General features: G+C 37.9%; 1 protein-coding gene across 30 annotated transcripts in view; it reads left to right on the forward strand.

The window, feature by feature from the left end:
* LOC126370072 (protein tramtrack, beta isoform-like) overlaps positions 1 to 24,003 on the forward strand; it is a 282,534-nt gene that overhangs the window by 165,291 nt on the left and 93,240 nt on the right. The window contains exon 5 of one of the 30 annotated variants that reach the window (XM_050014774.1): positions 20,507 to 20,972. The exons of 26 other annotated variants lie outside the window; for them this stretch is intronic. In XM_050014774.1, the coding sequence (XP_049870731.1) occupies positions 20,507 to 20,736 (230 nt within the window). In that variant the 3' untranslated portion in view covers positions 20,737 to 20,972. Of the gene's footprint in view, positions 1 to 1,156; positions 1,750 to 2,027; positions 2,273 to 16,222; positions 16,474 to 20,506; positions 20,973 to 24,003 lie in introns of those variants that run through there. 3 more of the 30 variants (XM_050014768.1, XM_050014776.1, XM_050014761.1) reach the window with 3 other exon arrangements.

The following is a 24,003-nucleotide window of genomic DNA, read 5'->3' on the forward strand; positions in this document are numbered from 1 at the left end:
TAAAGAATTTACTTGTTAATAAATGTTGCAAAATTCAAAATTATCCAAAATACTGTTTTGGACTGTTAGATATTAGAAGATATTGTTAAATAAAAGTATTTTATCGACTTTTCATTTTATCTTTTGTAAATAATAATTAAATTTTGCACACATAAAATGGCTTTTAATCAAAAAAAGCTGTTGTCCCATTTAATAAACGCTTATTTCAAGAGCCTATTCAATCTATTATATATATTATAAAGTGGTGAAGTTTCTTTGTTTCTGTACTTTACTAAACTGATTTTGAAAATTATTTTACCAGTAAAAAGCTACATTATTTCTGAGTGATAAGGCTGTATATATTTGACATCGCGGTGTAAAGCTCATAAAGAAAGAAAATGAAGCCAATGACACATGTCCCATATGCCATGGAGAGTTAAACTCCAATAAAAGGTAAATTTAGGTTCCACATTATAATTTAACGATTATTTTTTACAGGGGAAATAATTGAAATGGTTCGAGGTACAAAAGTTTTCTCTGGAAACTTGTATAAGTAACAGGAAAATTAATACCACGCGCAGCAGGCGGTGGTACTGCTCGTTGTACCATCGACAATGTAAGGAGATGGTGACCACCAACTTCCACTTGAGCGATGATGATGCGAAAGGGTCGCGTCGACGACAAACCACGGGCCGCCGTTAACATAACATGATGGGTGATTGAGGCCATGATTCTGAGTTGATATCAAGTAGAATTTTCCGTCGCAAAAGTATGGAACTGAAAAAATAAAAAAAAAAACAAAAAATTTCATGAATATTCAGACTGAAAATTCCACTTGATATCAACTCAGAATTATGGTCTGAACCATTCGCCTCAGTATTCGTTACGGTGTCATTACACCCATACCTACTTGTATTGCTACCGTATGTACTTGAGTGGGGTGTAAGTGACATCGTAATGAATACTGAGGGGGATGATTCAGCTAATTATTCTGAGTTAATATCAAGTGGAATTTTCCATTGCAAATGTATAGAAATGAAAATAATTTTAAAAAACTAAAAAAAAAACATGAACTTGCGACGAAAAATTCCACTTGATATTAACTCAGAACCATGGTCTGAATCATCCCCCTCAGTATTCGTTACGATATCACTAACACCCAGATTTTTTTTTACAGGAGAAATAATTCAGATGAAGCGAGGTTTAAAAGTGTTCTTCTGGAATAACTTCACATACAACTGGCAGACGGGGACCAGGGATGGTTGGCGGTGGTACTGTTCGATGTACCACCGTGGGTGCAAGGCGCTGGTGACCACCACCTATGACTTGCGCATACGCAGCTACCTCAAGCAACACAACCACGAGCCGCCTCGGTTATTCAAAACGGGGGATGGAACTTACGCTAGGATTTAGATTAAAAAGATGTACACGCCTACATAAGACGTACTTACGACACAAATAAAGATTAAACACATTTTATTTACTGTTTATTTCCGTGTTGTGTACTAAGAGGAATTAAGGTATTTTGAATTTATTTTTCTTTATAAAAAAATAAAGTAAGTGATTAAAATTAAAAGCGATTCCAGGTAACTTTGAAGTTCGTTTGTAATAATCTGAGTACTTTACTTACCTTTTAAACTTGCTCATATTATTTCGTACAAACCTTAATCACGTGAAATGTAATTTATTTTACAAGAGACATGTTACCAATGGTGGTACGTACCTAATTATTTATAACCCACATGCTTCACTAAACCATGGAACAAATAAACATATTTTAAATATCTACATCGCGGGAAATGTCAATTTATTTCTTGATTAACACTAGCTGATGTTTTCGACTTTGTTCGCAAAGACTTCATTTACCCTAGTAGGGTTCCCTTATCAGTATCCCTTTTCCTTACTGTACCGTTTACCTCACTTAACTAAAGACTAGTTCACGATCAATTGACTAGTTAAAGCTTGAAAGCGTAACGAACAAAGCTTTCGCATTTATAAGTACGTAAATGCACCTGAATCTCTTTCTGAACTGTGTTTTTTTTACCCAGTGACCTTCGTAAGCAACCGGACTGGAAAGATGCTGGCGATATTACAAGGGCATACGTTCTACTGTGGCAATAGAGGGAAGACCTCATCAATATGGCGATGCACCCGATGGGGTCAGTGTAAGGCTCGCTTCATCATGTCGACACAATCTCAGATGATCGATTCCAACTTAGTACATTGTCATGAACCACCCTCTTATGTTATACATCAAGGAATCTACTTCAAAGTGTAATTATTTTATATCATCATCATCACCAGCCCATTAACGTCCCCACTGCTGGGGCACGGGCCTTCCCTATGGATGGACAGGGAGATCGGGCCTTAAACCACCACGCGGGCCCAGTGCGGATTGGTGGTTATTAACGACTGCTAATGCAGCCGGGACCAACGGCTTAACGTGCCTTCCGAAGCACGGAGGAGCTCGAGATGAAAACTTTTTTTTTTGTGGTCACCCATCCTATGACCGGTCTTTGCGAAAGTTGCTTAACTTCAACAATCGCAGACCGAGCGCGTTTACCACTGCGCCACCGAGCTCCTCATTAATTATTTTGTATACTAAGTTTTATTTACTACTACGGCTTTTAGCCGTAAACCATCTCCACCAACCCGCCGTGGAGCAGCGTGGTTGATTGAGTGGAGGCCTGTGTCCATCAGAGGGACGTATATGGGCTGTTTATGTTTATTTATTACTACCCAAGAAATACTATTATATTAGCAAAGACATTATTCTAGCTCATAAATAATATTATACTTATTACCGGCAAATCAGCATAACTACTCGTACTATTTTTTACTTCTTTTTATTGTTTTATATCTATTATAAATCAGGTATAATGTATTGTAATATTTTGTCAGTCATAAGAATAAGAAACGAAAAGTAAGTAACAATTTTTCAGATTTGCCGACTTGAAGTTTGTATGACGCTGCGATTTTATTTTAATTAAGTATGTCCAAATTACGTTGTACGAAAAGCTAGTTTTAATGCTGTGATGACGTAATAAAGAGTACCTATTAGTATTTATAATAATAACAATAAAAATAAAGTAACTAAGTAAATAATTACCAAAAAAACTACAATTTTGTTTTTATTTCTACCTTAATTACTACATTGGGAATGTGTTAACAAACACATCCTAAGGGATTTCATCTCCTTAGCATTATCTCCTTTTTCACAGGGTCCACTTATCTAACCTGAAGATTTGACAGGTCCGGTTTTTTACAGAAGCGACTGCCTGTCTGACCTTCCAACCCGCGAAGGGAAAATCAGCCCAATACAGGTTAGGTCACGTACCTCCGAAAATGCATTTCTCTGGAATGTGGGTTTCCTCACGATGTATTATTCGTTCACACCGCTGAGATCTAGCCATAGAGGCAGCCAATCAGCTCGCGACACCAAACACTTCAGGACCCCGATACCGACCCCGCCGGCGTGGTCGACGATTTCCCTCATTCAGCGCTTATCGCTATCGACCCACTAGGGTCGATTAATTCTTTCAAATATTTTTCCTCTCAGACGACGCCCTGAGCCGAGGTTCGCGCCCAACTGGGCACCCTCAGGCCTGTTGTCTTAAACATTGTACCGGGTGAGAGCCTTCAACGCTCCCCATTTGTCCGGCTAAGTAGTTAATGCGATCTGCGGCAAATCAACATAAGTCACGTCAAAAAAAAAAAGGGTATGGAGGGGATTCGGTGCACGTACACGCGTGTTTGAAGGCACACACATTACGCGGGCGTATGCATAAAATGTACGGCGAAAAAGTTGAGTAGTGTAAGGTCTTAAGCGAAGTACTTCTAGTTCTAATGGAAGAAGTAACGAGAAATGGAAGAAGACATGAAACTATATGTTTATACAACGCTCACGATTATTTAAAAAACGTTTTTAAGGGATGTAAAATAAATTAACTGATTGGGACACTAATGAAATAGAAAAGTTTTAGTTGTATCAAATAGCGAAAGGATGGTGCACGCACATACATACCCTCACACACAATACACACACTCCCTCCCATATGCACATACGTATACTCACCCTCACACATACACACACAGACACTCGCTCTCATATTCACATGCACACATCACACACAAGTTTGATATTGTACCTACTTTTACTAAACGTCAGTCCGTTGGAAAAGATACAGAAAGGTATATTTAGTAGTTGTTACGACTGTTTGTGGGAGAAGAATTAAATGTATTTATTTATTTTTTCAGTGAAATACATCATGAATCACTTGGGGAAGGTGGTGGCGCTCTTCCAAGGGTATACCTACTACTGCCACAATCGCGGGAAAAATACAGATCGGTGGTCTTGCACTAGCGCCGCCTATCGGAAGTGTAGAGCATACCTTACTGCTACTAAGAATAGGGAGCTAATTCGTGTCTCTACAGCTCACAACCATTTGCCGCCAAAGTATACATTACTGGACGGGATATACAGAAAAATTTAACCCGACTGTCATGAATTTATATAAAAAGAACGCTTGTTAAAAAAAAAACATTTTTTTATCTGATATGATTGACCGTGGCATATGCCAATACATATCGGAGTGTGGCCTTGAAAGGGTTAATACTTTTTTTACACGTCTTGGATCATTTTAAAGCGAACAAAGACAATTATAGAATACTATGATTAGGGTAATGTAACGAGTTATTAATTAGTGTACATTTATTTCATGTAACTATTAACCGAATTATTATCGTTACGTTTAAGAATTTTTGTTCGATAATTTTCTTGTCGGGTTCTTGTTTGTTTTCCTAAAATATTACAGCATCACGATTTGAGTTTGGAAATTAATAAGTTTCAAAAATTTCATTATTGTGAAAAATACTAGAAATACATAAAATAATTGAAACACTGGTCGGCGGCCGATCATAAATTGCAAGAAGATATTTAAATGATTTTTCGACACTACCTCGTACTGGTAGTTCGACACCCCTCCCCCGTATGAGATTGGGTAGCTTCGATTCGACCCCGACCGACGAGGGCCTCGCCTTACGTAATTTATGGACGGCCAAATAATCTGTGACTACAAAATACACCAGATTTATTCTAAGAAAGTGACCATATCAAGAGTTGTCAAGATGCTTTCAGAATACAGTGGCATGAATTATATTATGTATCTCCTGAGGTATCTGCTAAATTATTTGAATTGAGATAGCTGAATAAATTCATATATTTTATCTTGCACCAATGCGTTATTAGTTTATCTTAAGTGCAGTTTTCGCTGACACAATTGGTTCGACCATTAAAGGCGACGATTTGGAGGGTGAGTTGAGTTGTAGGCACGGAATAGAACAAAGAGGTTGAAGCGGCCAAGAGAGCGTAAAACGCGCGCCATACAAGTATGAGCAAAAGTACTACTTCAACTATGCACTCCACTCGTCCGCGAACTTTACGACGCACGGAGTTCCGCGATAGTATATTAAAAGGTGGTCTTGTGCATTATAACCTGCAAGGTAAAAAATCCAATTTAAGGAGATCCTTAATTATCACAGGAAAGCTAAAAACGTCAGTATGGTCGGCTATTTATCAAAAAAATACTTTTGTAAGCAGTATCTTACGAAAAGTAATGATAAAATTGCCTATCACATAAAATATACATTACTGGTAAATTGGCTATGGATTTTGTGAAGCAGTAGAGGTATCGTAGTTATCTGTTTGCAGGAGTAGTGGTAAAAGAGAGTGGGGTTGAATCGGGGGTGGGGTCTTTCCAACCTCTTTCTTTTATTCCGTGGGTATGGGTAGTTAGTTCATCTCGCGATGGATGTACCTCTGACTACCCTAATTGGGATATTTGTGAGCTCATGTTTTAATTTTTTTGTCTTCAGTGACATGGTTTGAACGGAATGGAAGAGTGATAGCTATTCTCGGTAATAACATTTTCTCGGCTGATGGTAAGAGCACCGTGTTGGACCGTTGGCGATGCACCAAGAGAGGGTCACGGGCCTGCAGGGCATTCTTCACAACCATTAAGATGACCTCAGAACCTATACGGATGAACATTGAACATAACCATCCTCCAACTTTAAGGAGATAGGTGGTGGTGATTTTTCAATAACCAAGGGATATTTTGGCAAATTTAATCTAATCTAACCTAAACGAACCCACTGCTGGACAAAGGCGTCCCCCCCCTTCCTTTCGGCAAACATAATGCAATTTATATACATACAGGGTGTAAGTGACATCTTGTTATTTGGCTAAATTCCAAGTTGTGGCGGCTGTCGATAGCTGACATATGATTCAGTACGTTTTTTATTTATTTGTAAAATTATTAAGTTTCTTTACGATATGATGTTAACGTGAAATATTTTGTTTCCAAGGAGATTTTGTTATCAGTGTCGATGTTTGTTGTATAAATAATTAAATGTGATAAAAAATAAAAGTTTACAGTTTTGTCGAGTTGCAGTTCCAATAACTCACTAATTAAATGATTTAATAAGCATGGCGTATGTACCTAGCAAAATGTTGTAAAGCGTTTAAATGGTATCACCAAAATGTTTGTTGCAGTTTTGTTCGTGAAAAACCGGAATGGCGGGATTATTGCGATATTTCAAGGGTTCACTTTCTACCGTCATACCCGGAGCAAGTACAACGACCGGTGGCCGTGTACGCTGTGTGCTTCTAGAAGGTGCCGAGCTGTTCTTCTGATGACAAAGACTGGACAGCTGATTCGTGCCAACACTGACCACAATCACCCTCGCTCTCGGTTTACTATACATAATGGAGTATACTTTAAAATATGAGATACGTTATCACGCCGGCGCAGGCCTTAAAGCGGTGCTTTGCAAGAAAGCAGAAGTTCTAGCTACAATTCAATCGCTTTTACACTAAAGGTCTCTGGTTTTATCGAACACTGGTCATCAATATCATTACCTTGAACACAAACATATCCTAGAATCATTTGTATTTTTTTGTTGCAAATATACAGTTAGACAGCAGTACTATTCAGAGGCGGAGGACAGGAGTCCTAGTACGGCTTTGAAATGGACTACTCGGGGTGCCATCCCACTCGCGTCACACAGAGTTCTGCGGGGCGGAAGGCAAGAGGCCAACCACTGCCCAATTTTTACAAGGCAAGTGCGAGGCTCTTGAATTAGTGGTGACAGTTAGGATTTAAGTAAGATAGTGACACATAAATTCTAACTGATTGTAAACAGACAAAATATTCTATTCTATTTTTGCGTTTACGGTGATGATATTCACTTCCAATGTTCGAAGAACCACCCTAAAGCGAATGCATCTTGGATAGGACTTCTGCTTCTGTCCTGCAAGAATACGCGTTTGCGTCGGTGTTGATGGTATTGTACAGAATCGTATAACCTAAAATGTTGGTTTTTCAATCGACTTTAAAAAAGGTGGTAGTTTGCAATTTGTTTTTACGTGATTTGTCCATCGCAAGACGACTGTGTGGCAATTAGGGAATGCAATCCGGATCGTAAATTCGAGATCTCGCGGAATTGGAAATATTAGTCCCGCGAAATCACGAAATTCTCAGGATATCGTCTAGTTCATAAAAAAAAATAAAGTTCGGATAGCTGATAACTGCTTGTTTGGGAGGTTAATTTAAACAAAATATTTTTTTAAAGAAAACAAAAACCTTAATTCTTCAATATTACTAACTAAATTAAGTTTTCTTTGGAAATTAGCATAATCAAAACAAAAAGTATAAGTATAACTCAAGGAGATTCGCCCGATCCCGTCAATATCGAATGGGATCTCGTCATATTATGCTTCGGGATTGATCCGGAAAAATTTGACGAGATCTCGCGAAATCGAATGTCGTATGTTTCTAATCGCGTAAAAGTAGAGAAGTGAAGCAATGTATTTAAATGTTTTACCGTCAAGTGTGTAGGTGCGTGTTGTATTTATTATTCATAATAATTGTAGTTTAATATAAGATTAGGTCAGGAGGGATAGCCAAGTTCCAAACGATTTATAAAAGCGACAGTGACAGTGATACAAATGTCAAATCATACATTTTCATCACTGCAATGTCAGTTGTCATATGTCATACGTTATCGTTTGCAACTTGGCGAAGGCCCCAGTTCATAGTACGCCATGCGAAATTGGCGAACATTTTGTTTAAACGCAAAGTGTGTTTAATAAGCGTTAGATGTGTTTATGCATGGTGTATTGAAGGTTATTCTCTTTAGACAAATTACTCGTTTTTAGCGGTGCTAATGTCATATTTATTAGTACAGTCATGAGCAATATAATGTACTTACCCACTTTAGGACTCTGTCGCACTAACATATTTGACATTTAGTGAGACTTACAGTTCAATTTGTCAAAAAAGTTAATGTGACATGGTACCAAAGCGTATACATATTCATGCCCGTGACCTGCAACATGCTAAGGACTTAATTATTATTGAAAATTAAATAAATAATTAAGTAACGTTATTATTTAAGTGATAGGTAGTAGTCATTATCATTAACTTAACACGTTTATAATTACCATTGAAACTGTAAAGTAGCCGTGCTCAATTTATTTTTCACTTAGAGGAAACAGCTAGTGCCTAAAATGAATAAGCGTTTACTAGATAAGCGTGTACCACCTTAGGCTACATCTTCACTTGCTATCAGGTTAAGATAGCAACTTATAATAATGGGGTGCACGACGCAAAATAATAAAAAAGTAAGTAGTAATAAACACTAAACGTCATTTTCTTATCCGCCGAAAAGGAAAGGGACAGGACTGACAACTGTTAATTTTAAAATGAATGAATAGCCCGGGCGAATCAAATAGGCATCTCGCTGGTTTGCAAATCGTCCGACGTGTGCTGACAACTTAATTCTGTCGCGTTATTGGCCAATGTAAAATTTTTAAATGGTTGCTTTAAATTTGTGCCTAAAATTGACCCCTTCAGCCGCCATCGCAACCACGTTTCGCAACCAGTTGCAAAGGAAGGATTTTACTCCTTTGTTGGCAACTAGTTATGAATGAAGAATGTTTTACGTGTTTTCCATAAATTTTATGCCTGTCGATTACCCGTCCCTTTCGTTTTCGGCGGATAAGAAGATGACAGGTATAACTTAAAATCAAATTAGATGGTGTGCACAAGAATCAGCACCATTATTCCATGTGATTATGATTGTATTTTAATCTCAATTAATGCCAATGTCTAGTCAATAATCGTAAGATAATATAGAGTTCTTATTATTTAATGTAAATATTACATTGGATCAATCGCTCCCAAATGTGCCATGTAGGTATGTAAAAGTTAGATTATTGAATCAAGATTTTCGTCTTTACTATCTAGTAAGTGTATTTAATGTACTTAAATAATTTATATATTTATTTCGAATTAAAGCTATCTTAACTTTCTCTTTTTCTTTTTGATTCTTCATCTGATATCTTAAAATTATTTGTAGAGGAAATTCGCAATAGCTCTTAGAGCCTATACGTGTCTTTATGTACATTTTTGATATATATTTAGCTGTAGGTTACAAACAAATCGTAGGCATGCTTACCGAGTACTGATAAACCGATAGATACAGCGACAATTTGAATAAATGATGATAAAATTGCCTCTATCTTTTAATACCTATTCATCAGCAAGAATGTTAACTTATCGTCTTTAAACCGGTATAATAAAAAGTCATGATTACACATTGAAATTACTTTTTATTTTTTTAGAGCAACATTGGTGCCAATTCTGGCAGACAAAACTGTATTTTATTTTACTGACAGCTCTAAAACTACTGCCATACTTCACTTACGACGAGTGTAAGACAGAGATAAAGCTAGTTTTAGAATTGTCAAACTAAATTAAAATGAAGATGGTGTCTGCAGGAATCGGCACCATTGAAATTAAAAAAAAAATAACAGACAAACGTCACGCCAGTTCTGTTATCCTGCTAAATCCTTTACTTTATCAATATGCATGAATATTACTTCTTTTATTACGTTTGTAGTAGGTACATATTATAACATTTTCAATACGTATTTCTTTTACTTGCAGTGATGTATACGAAAAATCGCAATGGAGGGTTAAGTGCTATGTTTCAAGGGTTCTTGTTCTACATACATACTAGAGGCAAGTTTAAGGAGCGGTGGTGTTGTGCTCAAAGTCACGTCACACGCTGCAGAGCCACGTTGACTATCTGCTGTTTAACTGGGAAGTTGGTTAAAGCCAAAAAGGACCACAACCACCTACCGCCCACAGGGATAGAAGTTTTGAAGATGGAAACAAGTTTTGATGACGAATCAGAAAAAAAGGAAAAATAATTAACGAACTCTATGGAGACGACCGAATTATGAAGAGGTCTTTGCTGTGGTTTAACACTTTTAGGTAGATCGACAATGGGTTATTATTGACCTTTCATTAATTACTGAAGTATCAGCCTCTGTGGTCTAGTAGTTAGAGCGTTAGGCTCACGATCCGGAGGTCCGAAAAAATAAGTTGATTCCGTGCTTAGGAGGGCACGTTAAGTCGTTGGTCCCGGCTATTAGCCGTAAAAATACCTCCACCAACCCGCAGTGGAGCTGTGTGGTGGAGTATGCTCCATACCCCCTCCGGTTGATTGAGGGGAGGCCTGTGCCTAGCAGTAGGACGTATATAGGCTTTCATGTTTATTAATTAGTCATCATCATCATCAATTTAAGAGCCACGCTCTTATCGGTGCAGCATTTTCCATTCCAGTCTATCAAAGGCCAATTCCTTGACTTCCCTATAAGACACGAGACGTTAACCTTTTCTTTAATCTGTTCCATGTAAGCTCTTCTTGGTCTTCCCCTTCCTCTCTTTCCTTCTATGATGTTTTATTAATTAGTATTACATTTTAAATCGTGACATCGCCTTAAGGCGGCGTAGTGCACTGAAAGTGTTAAGCTGAGTGAAGTCAATCAAATTTAATTTTGACTGAACGTTACAATTTTTGTATTCGTCATTATTATTGCTATTACTTTTTGTTTGTCCGTTATTACAATATTTTATTTTTATTAAGTAGTTGGTAATCATCTTTCTAGCGTTATCCCATTTTCACGGGTCCCCTTACCTAACCTGAAGATTCGAGAGGTTCTGATTTTTACAGAAGTGACAGCCTATCCAGCTCAATAATAGGTTAGGTCCCATACCACAGACAACACACTTCTCGGGTATGTGGGTTCTAGTAGAAAGTTGAATTAATTTTGTTATCTGTTAGTAAATGTAATGTTATTTGCTTCTTGATGGCGTCTTATACGTTCCTTTCTTTTTTTATTTACCAGCCAGGTCTGCATGACAACCGCGCCGCACGCTGCGCGAATTATATTGAGTGCTTCGACCAATAAACGCTACGACGTCAAACGGCTATTGGTCGAAGGCCTCGATATAATTCGCGCCGCGCTCGGCGCGGTTGCCGTGCAGAGCCTACTGGCAGTGAGACAATGGCGACTAGTAAGATAAAGAGATCATTACTGTGCCGTAATTTTGTGATAATTACAAATGTTTAAATAAAGTATACACGTTGTGTGTTCTTTGGCAATACTTAATTACCTTATGTTTTTTTAAATAAACATATTTTTCTCCAAAACTTTAATTTCACTTTCGTTACAATTTTTTTAAAACACAAAGTCGACAACGATACAAATCAAATTAAAACAAATCTATATTTCAAAAAACAAAAAAAGTCGAAAGCTGGTGTGTTGGTCTCACATAAACATATTTTATTTTATTGTTTAATTTGTCTATAACTACATTGTATATTTATTCTTACAGTCGTAATTGCTGAAAGCCCCAAAGGAAAACCGCTGGCATTGTACAATGGTTACCCCTTCTACCGTAACAACTGTGGAAGGGCCAGAGATAGATGGCGTTGCACATGTAAAACGTCCAGGAAATGCAGAGCTGCCATATATCTCAACAAAGACGGCTGTCTCGTCCGAGCCATTGCCAACCACAACCATCCTGCCACGCTTTACACGGTACTTAATGGAAAATACATCAAGTTAAAATAATAATTAAGTAATAATAATGGCCCCGATTCCTGCAGACACCTCCTAATTTTACTTTAAGTTATACCTGTCATTTGCTTACCCGCCGAAAAGGAAAGGGACGGATATTGACAGCTCATAATTTTAGGAAGAATGAGTAAATGAATGGATAACCCGGGCGGATCAAAAAGGTATCTCGCTGGTATGCAAACCGTTTGACGTGTGCTGTCAACATAATTCTGTCAGGTTATTGGCCAATGTAAAATTTTTAGACGTTTGTTTCAGATTTGTGCCTAAAATTGACGTGTGTTCCATAAATTGTATACCTGTCGATTACCCGTCCCTTTCCTTTTCGGCGGATAAGAAAATGACAGATATACCTTAAAATAAAATTAGATGGTGTTTATAGGAATTAGCACCAATATCACACCTATTTCACGTTGAAGTAAGCAGAAACCACAGAATTCCACTTATTACGATCCCGACATGCGACTTTCGCTCCTATCAATCTCATCAAAGACTTCATTCATGATCGCCGGTCGTACGTTTATTAAAAAAAAGTCTCTGCCTTGCTTTTAAATTAACATTTTTTTTATTCAGTAGGTAACATAGTTACACTTTGAATCGTCAATTTTTTTTTGCATTGTATTAAGTAGTTAGTAAATGCACGTGATTATTCTTTGTAACATCTGTTACATTGCATTTAGAAATAAATCTTATCTTATAAAAAGCAAAAGTAAATTTTAAGTCATCAATTGCTAGTAAATATTCTTTTTTCTTTCCTTTTTTTCTGTTTTTCTTTTCATGACTTTAAATCAAAACGAATAACATTCACCCAGCATTTCCTTGTACTTACGGAAGAAGAAAATCTTATTGAGAAAATTATACTAATGTCGTTGTCAAATGACGCCGGGTATTAGATAATGCAGAGTAATTCAAATTCAAACTTTTATTTCTTTTTTTTGCATCCATTGTTGTATGTGGGTTTAAGTGGATCGTATATCTTTTTGCCATTCGCAGTAGAGACGATGGGCCCGTGGCCCCTGAGGCGAAATTATTTTTGAGTGACATTTCGGCGCGTCTCATTGAGGCAACTGGCGATCCGAGGGCTGGCAGTTATTTTGCGCAGAGAATAGGCCTGGCCTGGCAGTTCAGAGAGGAAATGCTGCCAGCGTTTTGGGCGCTCTGCCTCAGTGTGGCGCGCTGGAGGAGGTTTGCTATTTATAATTAGCTCGTGTTGTTGTTTTTGTTATTATTACATTATTTGATTTCATAATTATTTTGTTAGTAAATAACTTAAAAGTGTCCCAGGTGTCTTGCAATGGATTTTTTGTTTCAGTTGAAATTGTAAGAAGATCAAATGGAAGATCCGTAGCATTACTCCACGGATTTCCCTTCTATCGGCATAATATAGGGAGGAATGATGACCGCTGGCGTTGCACCTGTAATACATCCAGGCTATGTAGGGCTTTCCTGGTGATATCCAAATACGGCCAGCTTCTGCACGCCATGAGTGAACACAACCATCTTCCCCCAAATATACAACTCGTAATGGATTGTACATCAAGTTATACAAAATACAAAATACTTTATTTGTAGAAAACCAATACACTATCATAGGTGATTGGAGCCTCCTTTTAAGCGTAGCGCCTGTATTAGGAGACACCGCTCTTACCGAGAAAACTCATTGTAGGTACTACAAATAAGTAAAACAAACAACCAAAAGTAACTTACATACTATCTATAGGTAACAAATTATAGGTAATTGTGTGTGTGTGTGTGTGTGTGTGTGTGTGTGTGTATGTGTGTGTGTGTGTGTGTGTATGCTTGAAAGAATCCTACCCTTTTATTCTATTATTTTTAAGAAAGCCTCTATCTGTTCGTAGAAAGTTATAATAATAAACTCTTTTGTTGTCATACTTACTTTAATCCGCGATAGCTCGGTTCGGAGAACGTGAGCCGGAGTATTACGAGTTCGAATCTCGGCTCGGGCTTTAAACAGTTTGTACTTTTCGGGTACCATAAAAAAAGTAATTTAAGATGTATGCTGGAATACAATTTTTGGAATAATTTGAGTTTTTCGCTTCATCAAAATCGGATTTTTTTCACTTGGTTGGTTTACTTACAGAGTGTTTAGGTAAATAGGTATCGTAAATAATAGACACAATTTAAGTGGGAGATAGCACACATAATTGATATTCTGATAATTAAATAAATTCACATTTTCTTTCTTTCTATTTAACTCATTTATGAATTTTAATAATAAGTGTGACATTTTGACACGTTTTTCTAGGACGGTTGCTTTTTCATACAAAGGTCACAGTAATTTCGCGTTTTGACGTTTAGTAAAAAGTGACTGATTTGACTATTTGGAAACTACTCTATTATTTAAAACTAAGTTGATTTTAATTTACAAATTCCTTACTGTTAAAAAATGGACTGTATTTTGTCTGTTTCGGATATACTTTATTGGCTGTATTTTTTATATGAACTTGCAAGATTAGAAATTATTATAACACATATGGCGCAACTTTGAAACAAGTTTATTCTTAGGAAATATTTGAATTTTGATCAATCAATATCTCTGTATTACACAACACTAAGTACATATGAGAAATATAAAAAATCCTTTATGTATTGTTCTGTGTGCAGCTAGCTAAGTAAATAAGTATTTTTTTGTGCACCAACCCGCTATGGAACAGCGCGGTGGAGTATGCTCCATACCCCTCCGATTAATTCAGAGGAGACCTGTGCAGTGGGACGTATGCAGGGTGTTTAAGATTATACAAAAGTATTTTATTGTTACAGTTACCATCGTCGAAAATTCAAGTGGGAAAACACTTGCGCTGTACTGTGGCTATACGTTCTATCGTCACAATATAGGAAAGGTGAAGGACCGATGGCCGTGTACTTCTTCTAGCTCCAAGAAATGCAGAGCGAGCTTGTTCATGTCCAAAGATTACCAACTGCTCAAATTCCAGTATGAACATAACCATCCTCCCTATAAATATACTATACATAAAGGAGTATACTTTAAAATGTAGTTCTCTTTTTAAATGTATACAGTCCTCCTTGTCGTATCCGATAACGGCTACCAAAGAAAAAAACACGCCAAGGTGAACAGCGGTCTTTTTGAATATACGTTGTATAAATGGAGTATACTTAAAAAATATTATCCTTCCTTCAAGTATACATAGAGTATGCTTTGAGTATACTTTACAATATTAAACTTCTTTCTTCTGCGACTGTATTCAGAATTTAGTATATATTTTCATACCTTGGTATATTATATGAATAGATTCCTCTCTTGTATGTAAAACTATTAAAAGATATTAGGATTAGAGCTTGACATATTTAAATGTTGTGCTCACATGCCCGCTATGTGCGAGGATTTTTTCCAATAAGATTGGCTATGTAAGCCACATGCGAGCACATGAACGTCGGAGTTACTCGTAAGGCAGTCACTGTAGCTGAAATCGGCTGGATCACATCATCATCATCATTAAAATAGTAAGCTGAGATCTGAATTGAAGCCTCCTTTATTGCACAACATTGTTTTCTGTTTTTACTAAGGTTCATTTTGTAAAGTCAGTAATGTCTAAGTGTTAAGTTTAAGTGCCGTGCACTTTGGATTTAACGTTGTAAACGATTTTAATGACACTCAAATTTCAGGCCACCCTGTTTACTCATAAATATTACGTAATAAATATACGATATCATTGTCATTAATGGTGTTTCAACGAACCGCAAGCATAAAGATGAAGAGAAGCATTTGGTTGAGATATTTATAAAAAAATCTTTACCCGTCATACATACATACATACATAAACTCACGCCTATTTCCCACCAGAGCAGAGACTTTCGAATTCCATTTGCTTCGATCCTGACACACTTGCTTCCTCCACATTCATCAATCGCTTCATACACGCGCGCCCGGTTCAGAGGAGATCGTACTAATTTTTTTCTAAGGACATCTCCAATTTTGTCAATGTAAGTCCTTCTAGGTCTTCCTCTGCCAGCCCTACCATCAACTTTCGCTTTATATACCGCTTTCGCAATACTATTATCCTTCATCCGCTTTACTTGTCCATACCAACCTAACATTCCCTTCTCAATCTTAGTCACTATATCGTCTTTTACACCACATCTTTGTCTTATCACACTGTTTCTTATTCTGTCACTCAGCGCACCGCCTGTCATAATATGGGACAATTATTTTTTATAGGTAAGTAGTTAGAAACCGTGACGGTTCTTACATTACAGTGTGTTTTATTGTTACAGTGAAATTCGTCGAGAACTCCAGTGGGAAGCCTTTAGCTATCCTCTATGGGTACACGTTCTATCTTCACAACCAGGGGAAAAGGAGGGATCGGTGGTCCTGCACATCGTCAACACACAAGCGGTGCACGGCCTTCCTGGTGCTCTCCAAACAACGTCAGCCTCTTCGCGCCAGGATCGAGCACAACCACGAACCCCCTGACTTTGTCATACACGGTGGAAAGTTCTTTAAGAGATAATTGCAATTGTATAGTTGGCTCGACCATTACAGTCGGCGATACGGCTCACCATCTATCGCGTTAGTCTAACAGAAAGCTCGTTGAGATGTGGATACTTAGTTCATCTTGCGATGGATGTATATGTAACTACTCGAATTGGGATATAGTCGTGAGTTTATGTATGTTATTCTCTTTCTTCTCGCAGGTGTGTTCCCGGCGTAGCGCTATGGTTCGCTTTTCTACTTAATCTTCTGCTTACTTCGTATAATAGATTTTGTATCTCTGAATAGAATGATTCAAATATAGAACAAAATACCCTGTATGTGAAAACGGCTAGCCGTAAATGTAGGTACATATTATTGTAGTCGCGAATGTTAAGTAAAGTACACCCGTATCCAAAGAACATGTTCTTTAATATCAGTAAGTGGTCTAACGGGGTGGGTAGCTCCCACAGAGTTCTCATTATAGAGAGATACCGCGGGAGCATAGCCGGCGGGACCGAAATATGTACAAAGCGACATATTATATAAGGCAATTTTTTATTTATTTATTTATATCATTAAAGCGTTAAACTACAATACAGTTTGTCTCGGCTCCAGTCTTCTCAGTTGGTTCGTCTTACAAACAGCAGTAAGTTTTATTATCTAAAGCAATCAAACTAACCTCACATAATGAATAACAAGTTGTAATGTTCGTCGTAATGATCGTGTTATAAAATTTTCCACATCATTCGTTGCTTTTTGGCTTCGAGTAACCACAACTAGCGCTTGTCTTACTAAGCAATGAACGGCTAGTAAATCGATGTAGCGATCCAGCCAAAAATGTCTTGGCTACCTAGATCGTTTAATCTAGAGCTTCGGCATATCTCTCTTGTTTCTATGATCTGTGGTAGTGACCTACAAATCGCAGCCGGATCCTATACCAAGTAGTAGTAGTCGTAAGAAAATAAAAACTAGGTCCTAAGATGGCTATGATCACCAATGTGGATCCTTATACGGTTCATGGGTCATACGGTCACAGCGTTCACTCCATCCTAAAGGTGACCTGGAGGTCCATCATGATGGAGTGGACGCCATGCCTCAGTCGACCTTTATGACGTGCCCAGGATGACTAGCATTCCATGTTTCTTCTTTGTTACTTTTTTCATTCCACTTATTGTAGATTTGCCACATACGGCATGAACTACTTGGCCGGACTCATCCGGCTCTCACTTCTATACTCTCGATCCAGCAGAGGAATATGTAACTCGTATAATTAAAAATAATTTAATGTATTAATATAATGGTGCTAATTCCTGTAAACACCATCTAATTTTATTTTAGGTTATATCTGTCATTTTCTTATCCGCCGAAAAGGAAAGGGACGGGTAATTGACAAGCATAAAATTTATGGAACACACGTCAATTTTAAGCACAAATCTAAAACAACCGTCTAAAAATTCGCCCGGGTTATTCATTTATTTACTCATTCTTCCTAAAATTAAGAGCTGTCAATCATCCGTCCCTTTCCTTTTCGGCGGATAAGAAAATGACAGGTATAACTTAAAGTAAAATTAAGAGATGTCTGCAGGAATCGGGGCCATTGACATATTAAAATTGTACTCTAAATATTAAAAAGAATGTGTGAAGGAATTTGTTTGTTTTCCTTTTTCAACCAAATTAATGTTGTTGTTTTATGCCACTGAAAGAAAGAAAGAAAGAAACATTTATTACTTCGGGACACCACAGACACAGACAGACAGTACATTACATTTAACACAGGACAGAAACCACACGCCACTGCGCTTGTTGCTTTATGAGAATGTATCAAAATATAACAACAGGGTAATTTCCAACTAGTCAAATCAGTTACTTTTTACTAAATGTGTAATAACAATAAAATGAGCTATGCTCAGTACACGTCGAGAACCTGTCGCCCAGGCTAGGCGAACCGTAACGCTGGGACGTATCAAATCAAATCAAAAATGTGTTTATTATCAGAAATATTGCAAAAGATAGAAGGCCCTTGACTGAGGTAAGTAGGGTATATTTTAAGTTTTAATAATGACCAAAGCTTCCTAAACTATGTGGAGCCTGTATCTAGGAAACCGTTCTGGATCTTGGTATTATAGGCTATTTATGTTCACTAACACCCTGTATAAACAGGGTGTGCTAGTGTTAGTGACATCGTAACGAATACTGAGGGGGATGATTCAGACCATGATTCTTAGGTAATATCAAGTGGAATGTTCCGTCGAACTCGGAAAACTCAGAATAATGAGCTGAATCATCCCCCTCAGTATTTGTTCCAATGTCACTAACACCCTGTATGTAAGTATGCCATTTGTAATAGTCACTATATTGTTACAGTGACATTTGTTGAGAACTCCAGTGGGAAGCCGCTAGCCATCCTCTTTGGGTACACGTTCTATCTCCACAACCAGGGGCAGAAGAGGGATCGGTGGTCGTGCACATCGTCGACGCACAAACGATGCCAAGCCTTCCTGATGCTCTCCAAACAACGTGAGCCTGTCCGCGCCAGGATCGACCATAATCATGACCCCCCCAACTACGTCTTACACGATGGAAAACTCTTCAAGCGGTGGTCTCGAAGGTCAAAACCGGACACCCCCTTTGCGGGCGACTTTGGTCTGTAAGGAGTAAGAAGCGCACCGGAACTGTCTGTCTCGCTCCCACGCACGTGTTAGGCGGCACATACTATATGTGTAGTGTCTGTGAAAGAAAGAGATTTTTGTATGTTGAGAGAATCCTAATAGGGTAAATATGAGGGCATCACTTGCCAGGGTTTTCTTGTTAATAAAGCACCGGGGCAGTTATAACACGATGCACACCATATTCTTGTTGGACAGGAAGAGCCTTTACAAAAACATATTACCACCTTAAGAATCAATATTTTAGTTGGTGTTGCCAACATATGGAGTGTTAGTGTGTAGACAGTGTTTTTTTTTCTGTTTATTGTCTCGTCTTTGCTTTCCTCTTCTGATGGGTTTTGTAACTATGAAAAATATGCTAATTCATTTAGTAAACATCACGGTATATAGGTGGCTATTAAGTAAAGAACACGAGTGTCCGAAGGTCTTGCTTTTTCATAAAAATTAGTTGTAAAAGTACCGAAAAACTATAGGCGCGTCATCTCTATTGGGATCCGTAACTGATTAGAAAAGAATAGTAATGTTATTTATTTGTATATACAAAAATCGGTGTATAAGTATAATTATTGTATTATTAATGAAATTTATTTGTAACCAGTTTCTTTAATAAATACTTGTACTTAAAATATTAAGAAGAATGCGAGAAGAAATGTATTGGTTATCTTTTAATATACTTTATTGCACTTAACTAGTTACATCACAAACAAGAAATTGACGTTTACAAGGGTAGACTTATCCATTACATTAATGTATTTGTGTATTATATTATATTATTATTATTGTGTGTCATTACCATATCTCGGGACTATGTTACTATATCTAAATGTGGTGTGACACCAACCGGCGATTATCCCTGTATGCATTATGGGAGTGCACCCAAAGACAATCCCCGGTTCGTGTAGCCTCCCTTCCCTTCTTCCACTCCTCCCTGTCCCCAGCTTGTTCGTGCTATCGTTTCAAAAAGCGGTCTACTCGTCGCGCCATCTTTTTCGTGGATTTCCCCGACGTCTGACAGCTAATGCAGGAACCCACTCTTTAGCTTTTTTGGCCCAGAGGTCACCGGGCCAGGTGTCCGGCTCAGTCCCATTTCAAGCAGGCAGCCTTTTTCGCTACGTCTGCTATTTTAGTTTTGGACCGCAGCGTGGTGTTTCGGATCCGATGGATCAATTTAACATCAAGAATGCTGCGTTCCTTACCTCTCTGGCAAACCTTGAGTTTGGACTTTTGGATGCCAGTCAAAGACCAAGGCTGAGCGCCGTAGGTGAGAATAGGAAGAATGCACATGTCCATGAGTTTGCGCTTTAAGATAGCGGAAGGTCACCCTTCATCGTGTCCTTCATGGACCAGAAGTAGTAGTATTATATTATAATTAATAATTACACTATATTAATTATGTTCCTATATTTTTTGTACTTTCAGTAATGTTCGTGAAGAATACTGCTGGTAAGGTATTGGCCTTATTAGGTGGATTCTCTTACTACCGAGACGGTAGAGGCAAGACGACGGATCGTTGGCAATGTTCCAGAGGCAACCCATGTAAAGCATCCTTCACGTCAACCAAGAATGGCCAGTTGTTGCGAATGAATACTCAACACAACCACCTACCTCCGCATTTTACTGTACGCAACGGAATCTATATTAAGTTTTAAATAAGTTTAAACCTGTATTTTAATAAAATTTCAAATTATTCAGGGTTGATGAGGTTGGTAATCCACCTCACAACCCACACGATGGAAGAGAAGAATAAAATTTTAAGTTAATTTAATAAAACCTCAAATTCGACTTTTAAAATATTTTAATATTAATTGTTTTGTAGTATTAAATGCCAAACTGTAATTCATACAGAGGTGGTCTCATTTAATGCGAATAAATGTTCTTATAAACATTTTATTTTCTTTATTACTTCTCACACTTCGTAAATCTTAAATACAGATTGTTTTTGCATAGATTGGTAATATTATGTATTAACTGTTTTTTTTTTTGTATTTTCAGTAAAATTCTTAAAAAATGCTATTGGGAAGCCAGTGGCTTTGCTAGATGGATTCTGTTACTACCGAGACGGTAGTTTCAAGACGACGGAGCGTTGGCGGTGTTCCAGAGGCAGCGCATGCAAATCGGCCTTTGTTTCCACCAAGGATGGTCAGATGGTACGAATGAACATTCAACACAACCACAAACCTCCGGAACATAGAATACGCAAAGGAGTCTATATTAAACTTTAAACAGGTTTTATTCAATTTAATAAAACCGCAAATTCGACTTTATAAAATATTTAAATCGTAATGAGGAGGCCAGTTAGTTACATTATAATACAGAGATGGCGTTGAAGGAAAACTTTGTATGGCATGATAATTATGCATCATCATCGTCATCAGCCCATTAACGTCCCCACTGCTGGGGCACGGGCATTCCCTATGGATGGATAGGGAGATCGGGCCTTAAACCATCACGCGGGCCCAGTGCGGATTGGTGGTTATTAATGACTGCTAATGCAGCCGGGACCAACGGTTAACCGTGCCTTCCGAAGCACGGAGGAGCTCGAGATGAAAACTTTATTTTTTTATTTTTTTGTGGTCACCCATCCTATGACCGGCCTTTGCGATAGTTGCTTTGATAATTATTCAACGTTCCCGAATTCAAGGGAAGTAACACGATAGGTACCCCCTCCGGTTGATTGAGGGGAGGCCTATGCCCAGTAGTGGGACGTATATAGACTGTATATGTAACGCGATATTATAGTCGTAAGACCGAATCTCCATTGAATATCCAAACCACATTGCTTAACTATTGTGTCTGAAAATTTCGGCCGAAAGAAGATATACTAAAAATTTAAACTATCTACTAAATTATATATAAGTAGTCCTTTTTCTTTTTGATAAAAATATACATTAAAATACAAATAAATGGACTGTTTAATTAATTGCTTGAATAAATTTCCAAATGTGATTGGAGCGCCATCTCTTCTTATCGAAAGAACTAAAATTACTACACGTACTGGAAAACTCCTGATGGATTAATTATTAATTGTTTTGTAGTATTAAGTACTAAACTCTAACTAATGCTTGGTATCAAACAGGGGCAGTCCCATTTAATTTAATGCAAGTAAATATGCTTGATGATTATGATTAGAATTATATGATTAAGTGTTCTTCTAGACATCTGCTTTTTATTCATCATCATCAGCCCATTAACGTCCCCACTGCCGGGGCACGGGCCTTCCCTATGGATGGATAGGGAGATCGGGACTTAAACCATCAAGCGGGCCCAGTGCGGATTGGTGGTTATTAACGACTGCTAATGCAGCCGGGACCAACGGCTTAACGTGCCTTCCGAAGCACGGAGGAGCTCGAGATGAAAACTTTTTTTTTGTGGTCACCCATCCAATGACCGGCCTTTGCGAAAGTTGCGTTACTTCAACAATCGCAGACCGAGGGCTTTAACCGCTGCGCCACCGAGCTCCTCGCTGATTGTTAATATTATGTACACATACATACATAAACAGCCTATACAGGGTGTTAGTGACATCGTAACGAAAACTTTGAGGGGTGATTGACCATGACCATGACCATTGACCATTCATATTATTTTTTGTGTTTTTTTAAATTATTTTCAGACCATGATTTTGAGATGACATCAAGTGGAATTTTCCGTCGCAAAAGTATGGAACTGAAAATAATTTAAAAAAACACAAAAAATAATATGAATATTAAGACTGAAAATTCCACTTGATATCAACCCAGAATCATGGTCTGAACCATCCCCCTCAGTATTCGTTACGGTGTCACTAACACCCATACCTACTTGTATGGCTACCGTATGTACTTGTACGGGGTGTAAGTGACATCGTAACGAATACTGAGGGGGATGATTCAGCTGATTATTCTGAGTTAATATCAAGTGGAATTTTCCATCGTAAAAGTATAGAATTGAAAATAATTTTAAAAAACTAATAAAAACATGAATTTTGCGACGAAAAATTCCACTTGATATTAACTCGTAATCATGGTCTGAATCACCCCCCTGAGTATTCGTTACGATGTCACTAACACCCTGTATATACGTCCCACTGCTGGGCACAGGCCTCCCCTCAATCAACCGGAGGGGGTATGGAGCATACTCCACCACGCTGCTCCAATGCGGGTTGGTTGTATTAATTTGTTTTTGTATTTTCAGTAATATTCTTAAAAAATGTTAGTGGGAAGCCAGTCGCTGTATTAGGTGGATTCTCTTACTGCCGAGACGGTAGTTTCAAGACGACGGAGCGTTGGCGATGTTCCAGAGGCAGCCTATGTAAATCAGCCTTTACTTCCACCAAGGATGGTCGGCTGTTGCGAATGAACATTCAACACAACCACAAACCACCGGAATATACAATACGCAACGGAGTCTATATTAAACTTTGAATATATATACAATTTCATAAAATAACACAAAAATCAGCCTGTATATGGCCGATTGCTGGGCACAAGTCTTTCTCCCCCCAATCAACCGCACGGGGGTTCCATACCCCTCAAACACACTGCTCCACTGTGGGTTGGTGACGAAGCACGGAATCATCTTAATTTTATTTGACAACCAGGTGATTCAGGCTGCAATGGCTTAGTCAAACAAAGGACAGTCTCACAAAGTAATTTTCGACAACACTGTCGGGAATCAAACCCGGACCTCCGGATCGTGAGCCAATGCTCTAACCACTGGACCCCGGAAGCTCTTAAAACACAAAATCGGTACACATCGTTTAATAAACTATTTCGATAAATACGTCTAGTAGATGATGGACTTTTGCATCAAGCCCTATATAAATTTGGTAATTCTCCTTTATATTAAAAAGTCAAGATACAAAAGACAATATCTCTTTCTTAGAAAGAAGTTTACCCGTGCTGTCTGTTTCTTATGTTTCTTTTGTCTGTCCTATT

The sequence above is a fragment of the Pectinophora gossypiella genome, chromosome 10, assembly GCF_024362695.1.
Source record: "Pectinophora gossypiella chromosome 10, ilPecGoss1.1, whole genome shotgun sequence".
NCBI lineage: Eukaryota > Metazoa > Arthropoda > Insecta > Lepidoptera > Gelechiidae > Pectinophora > Pectinophora gossypiella.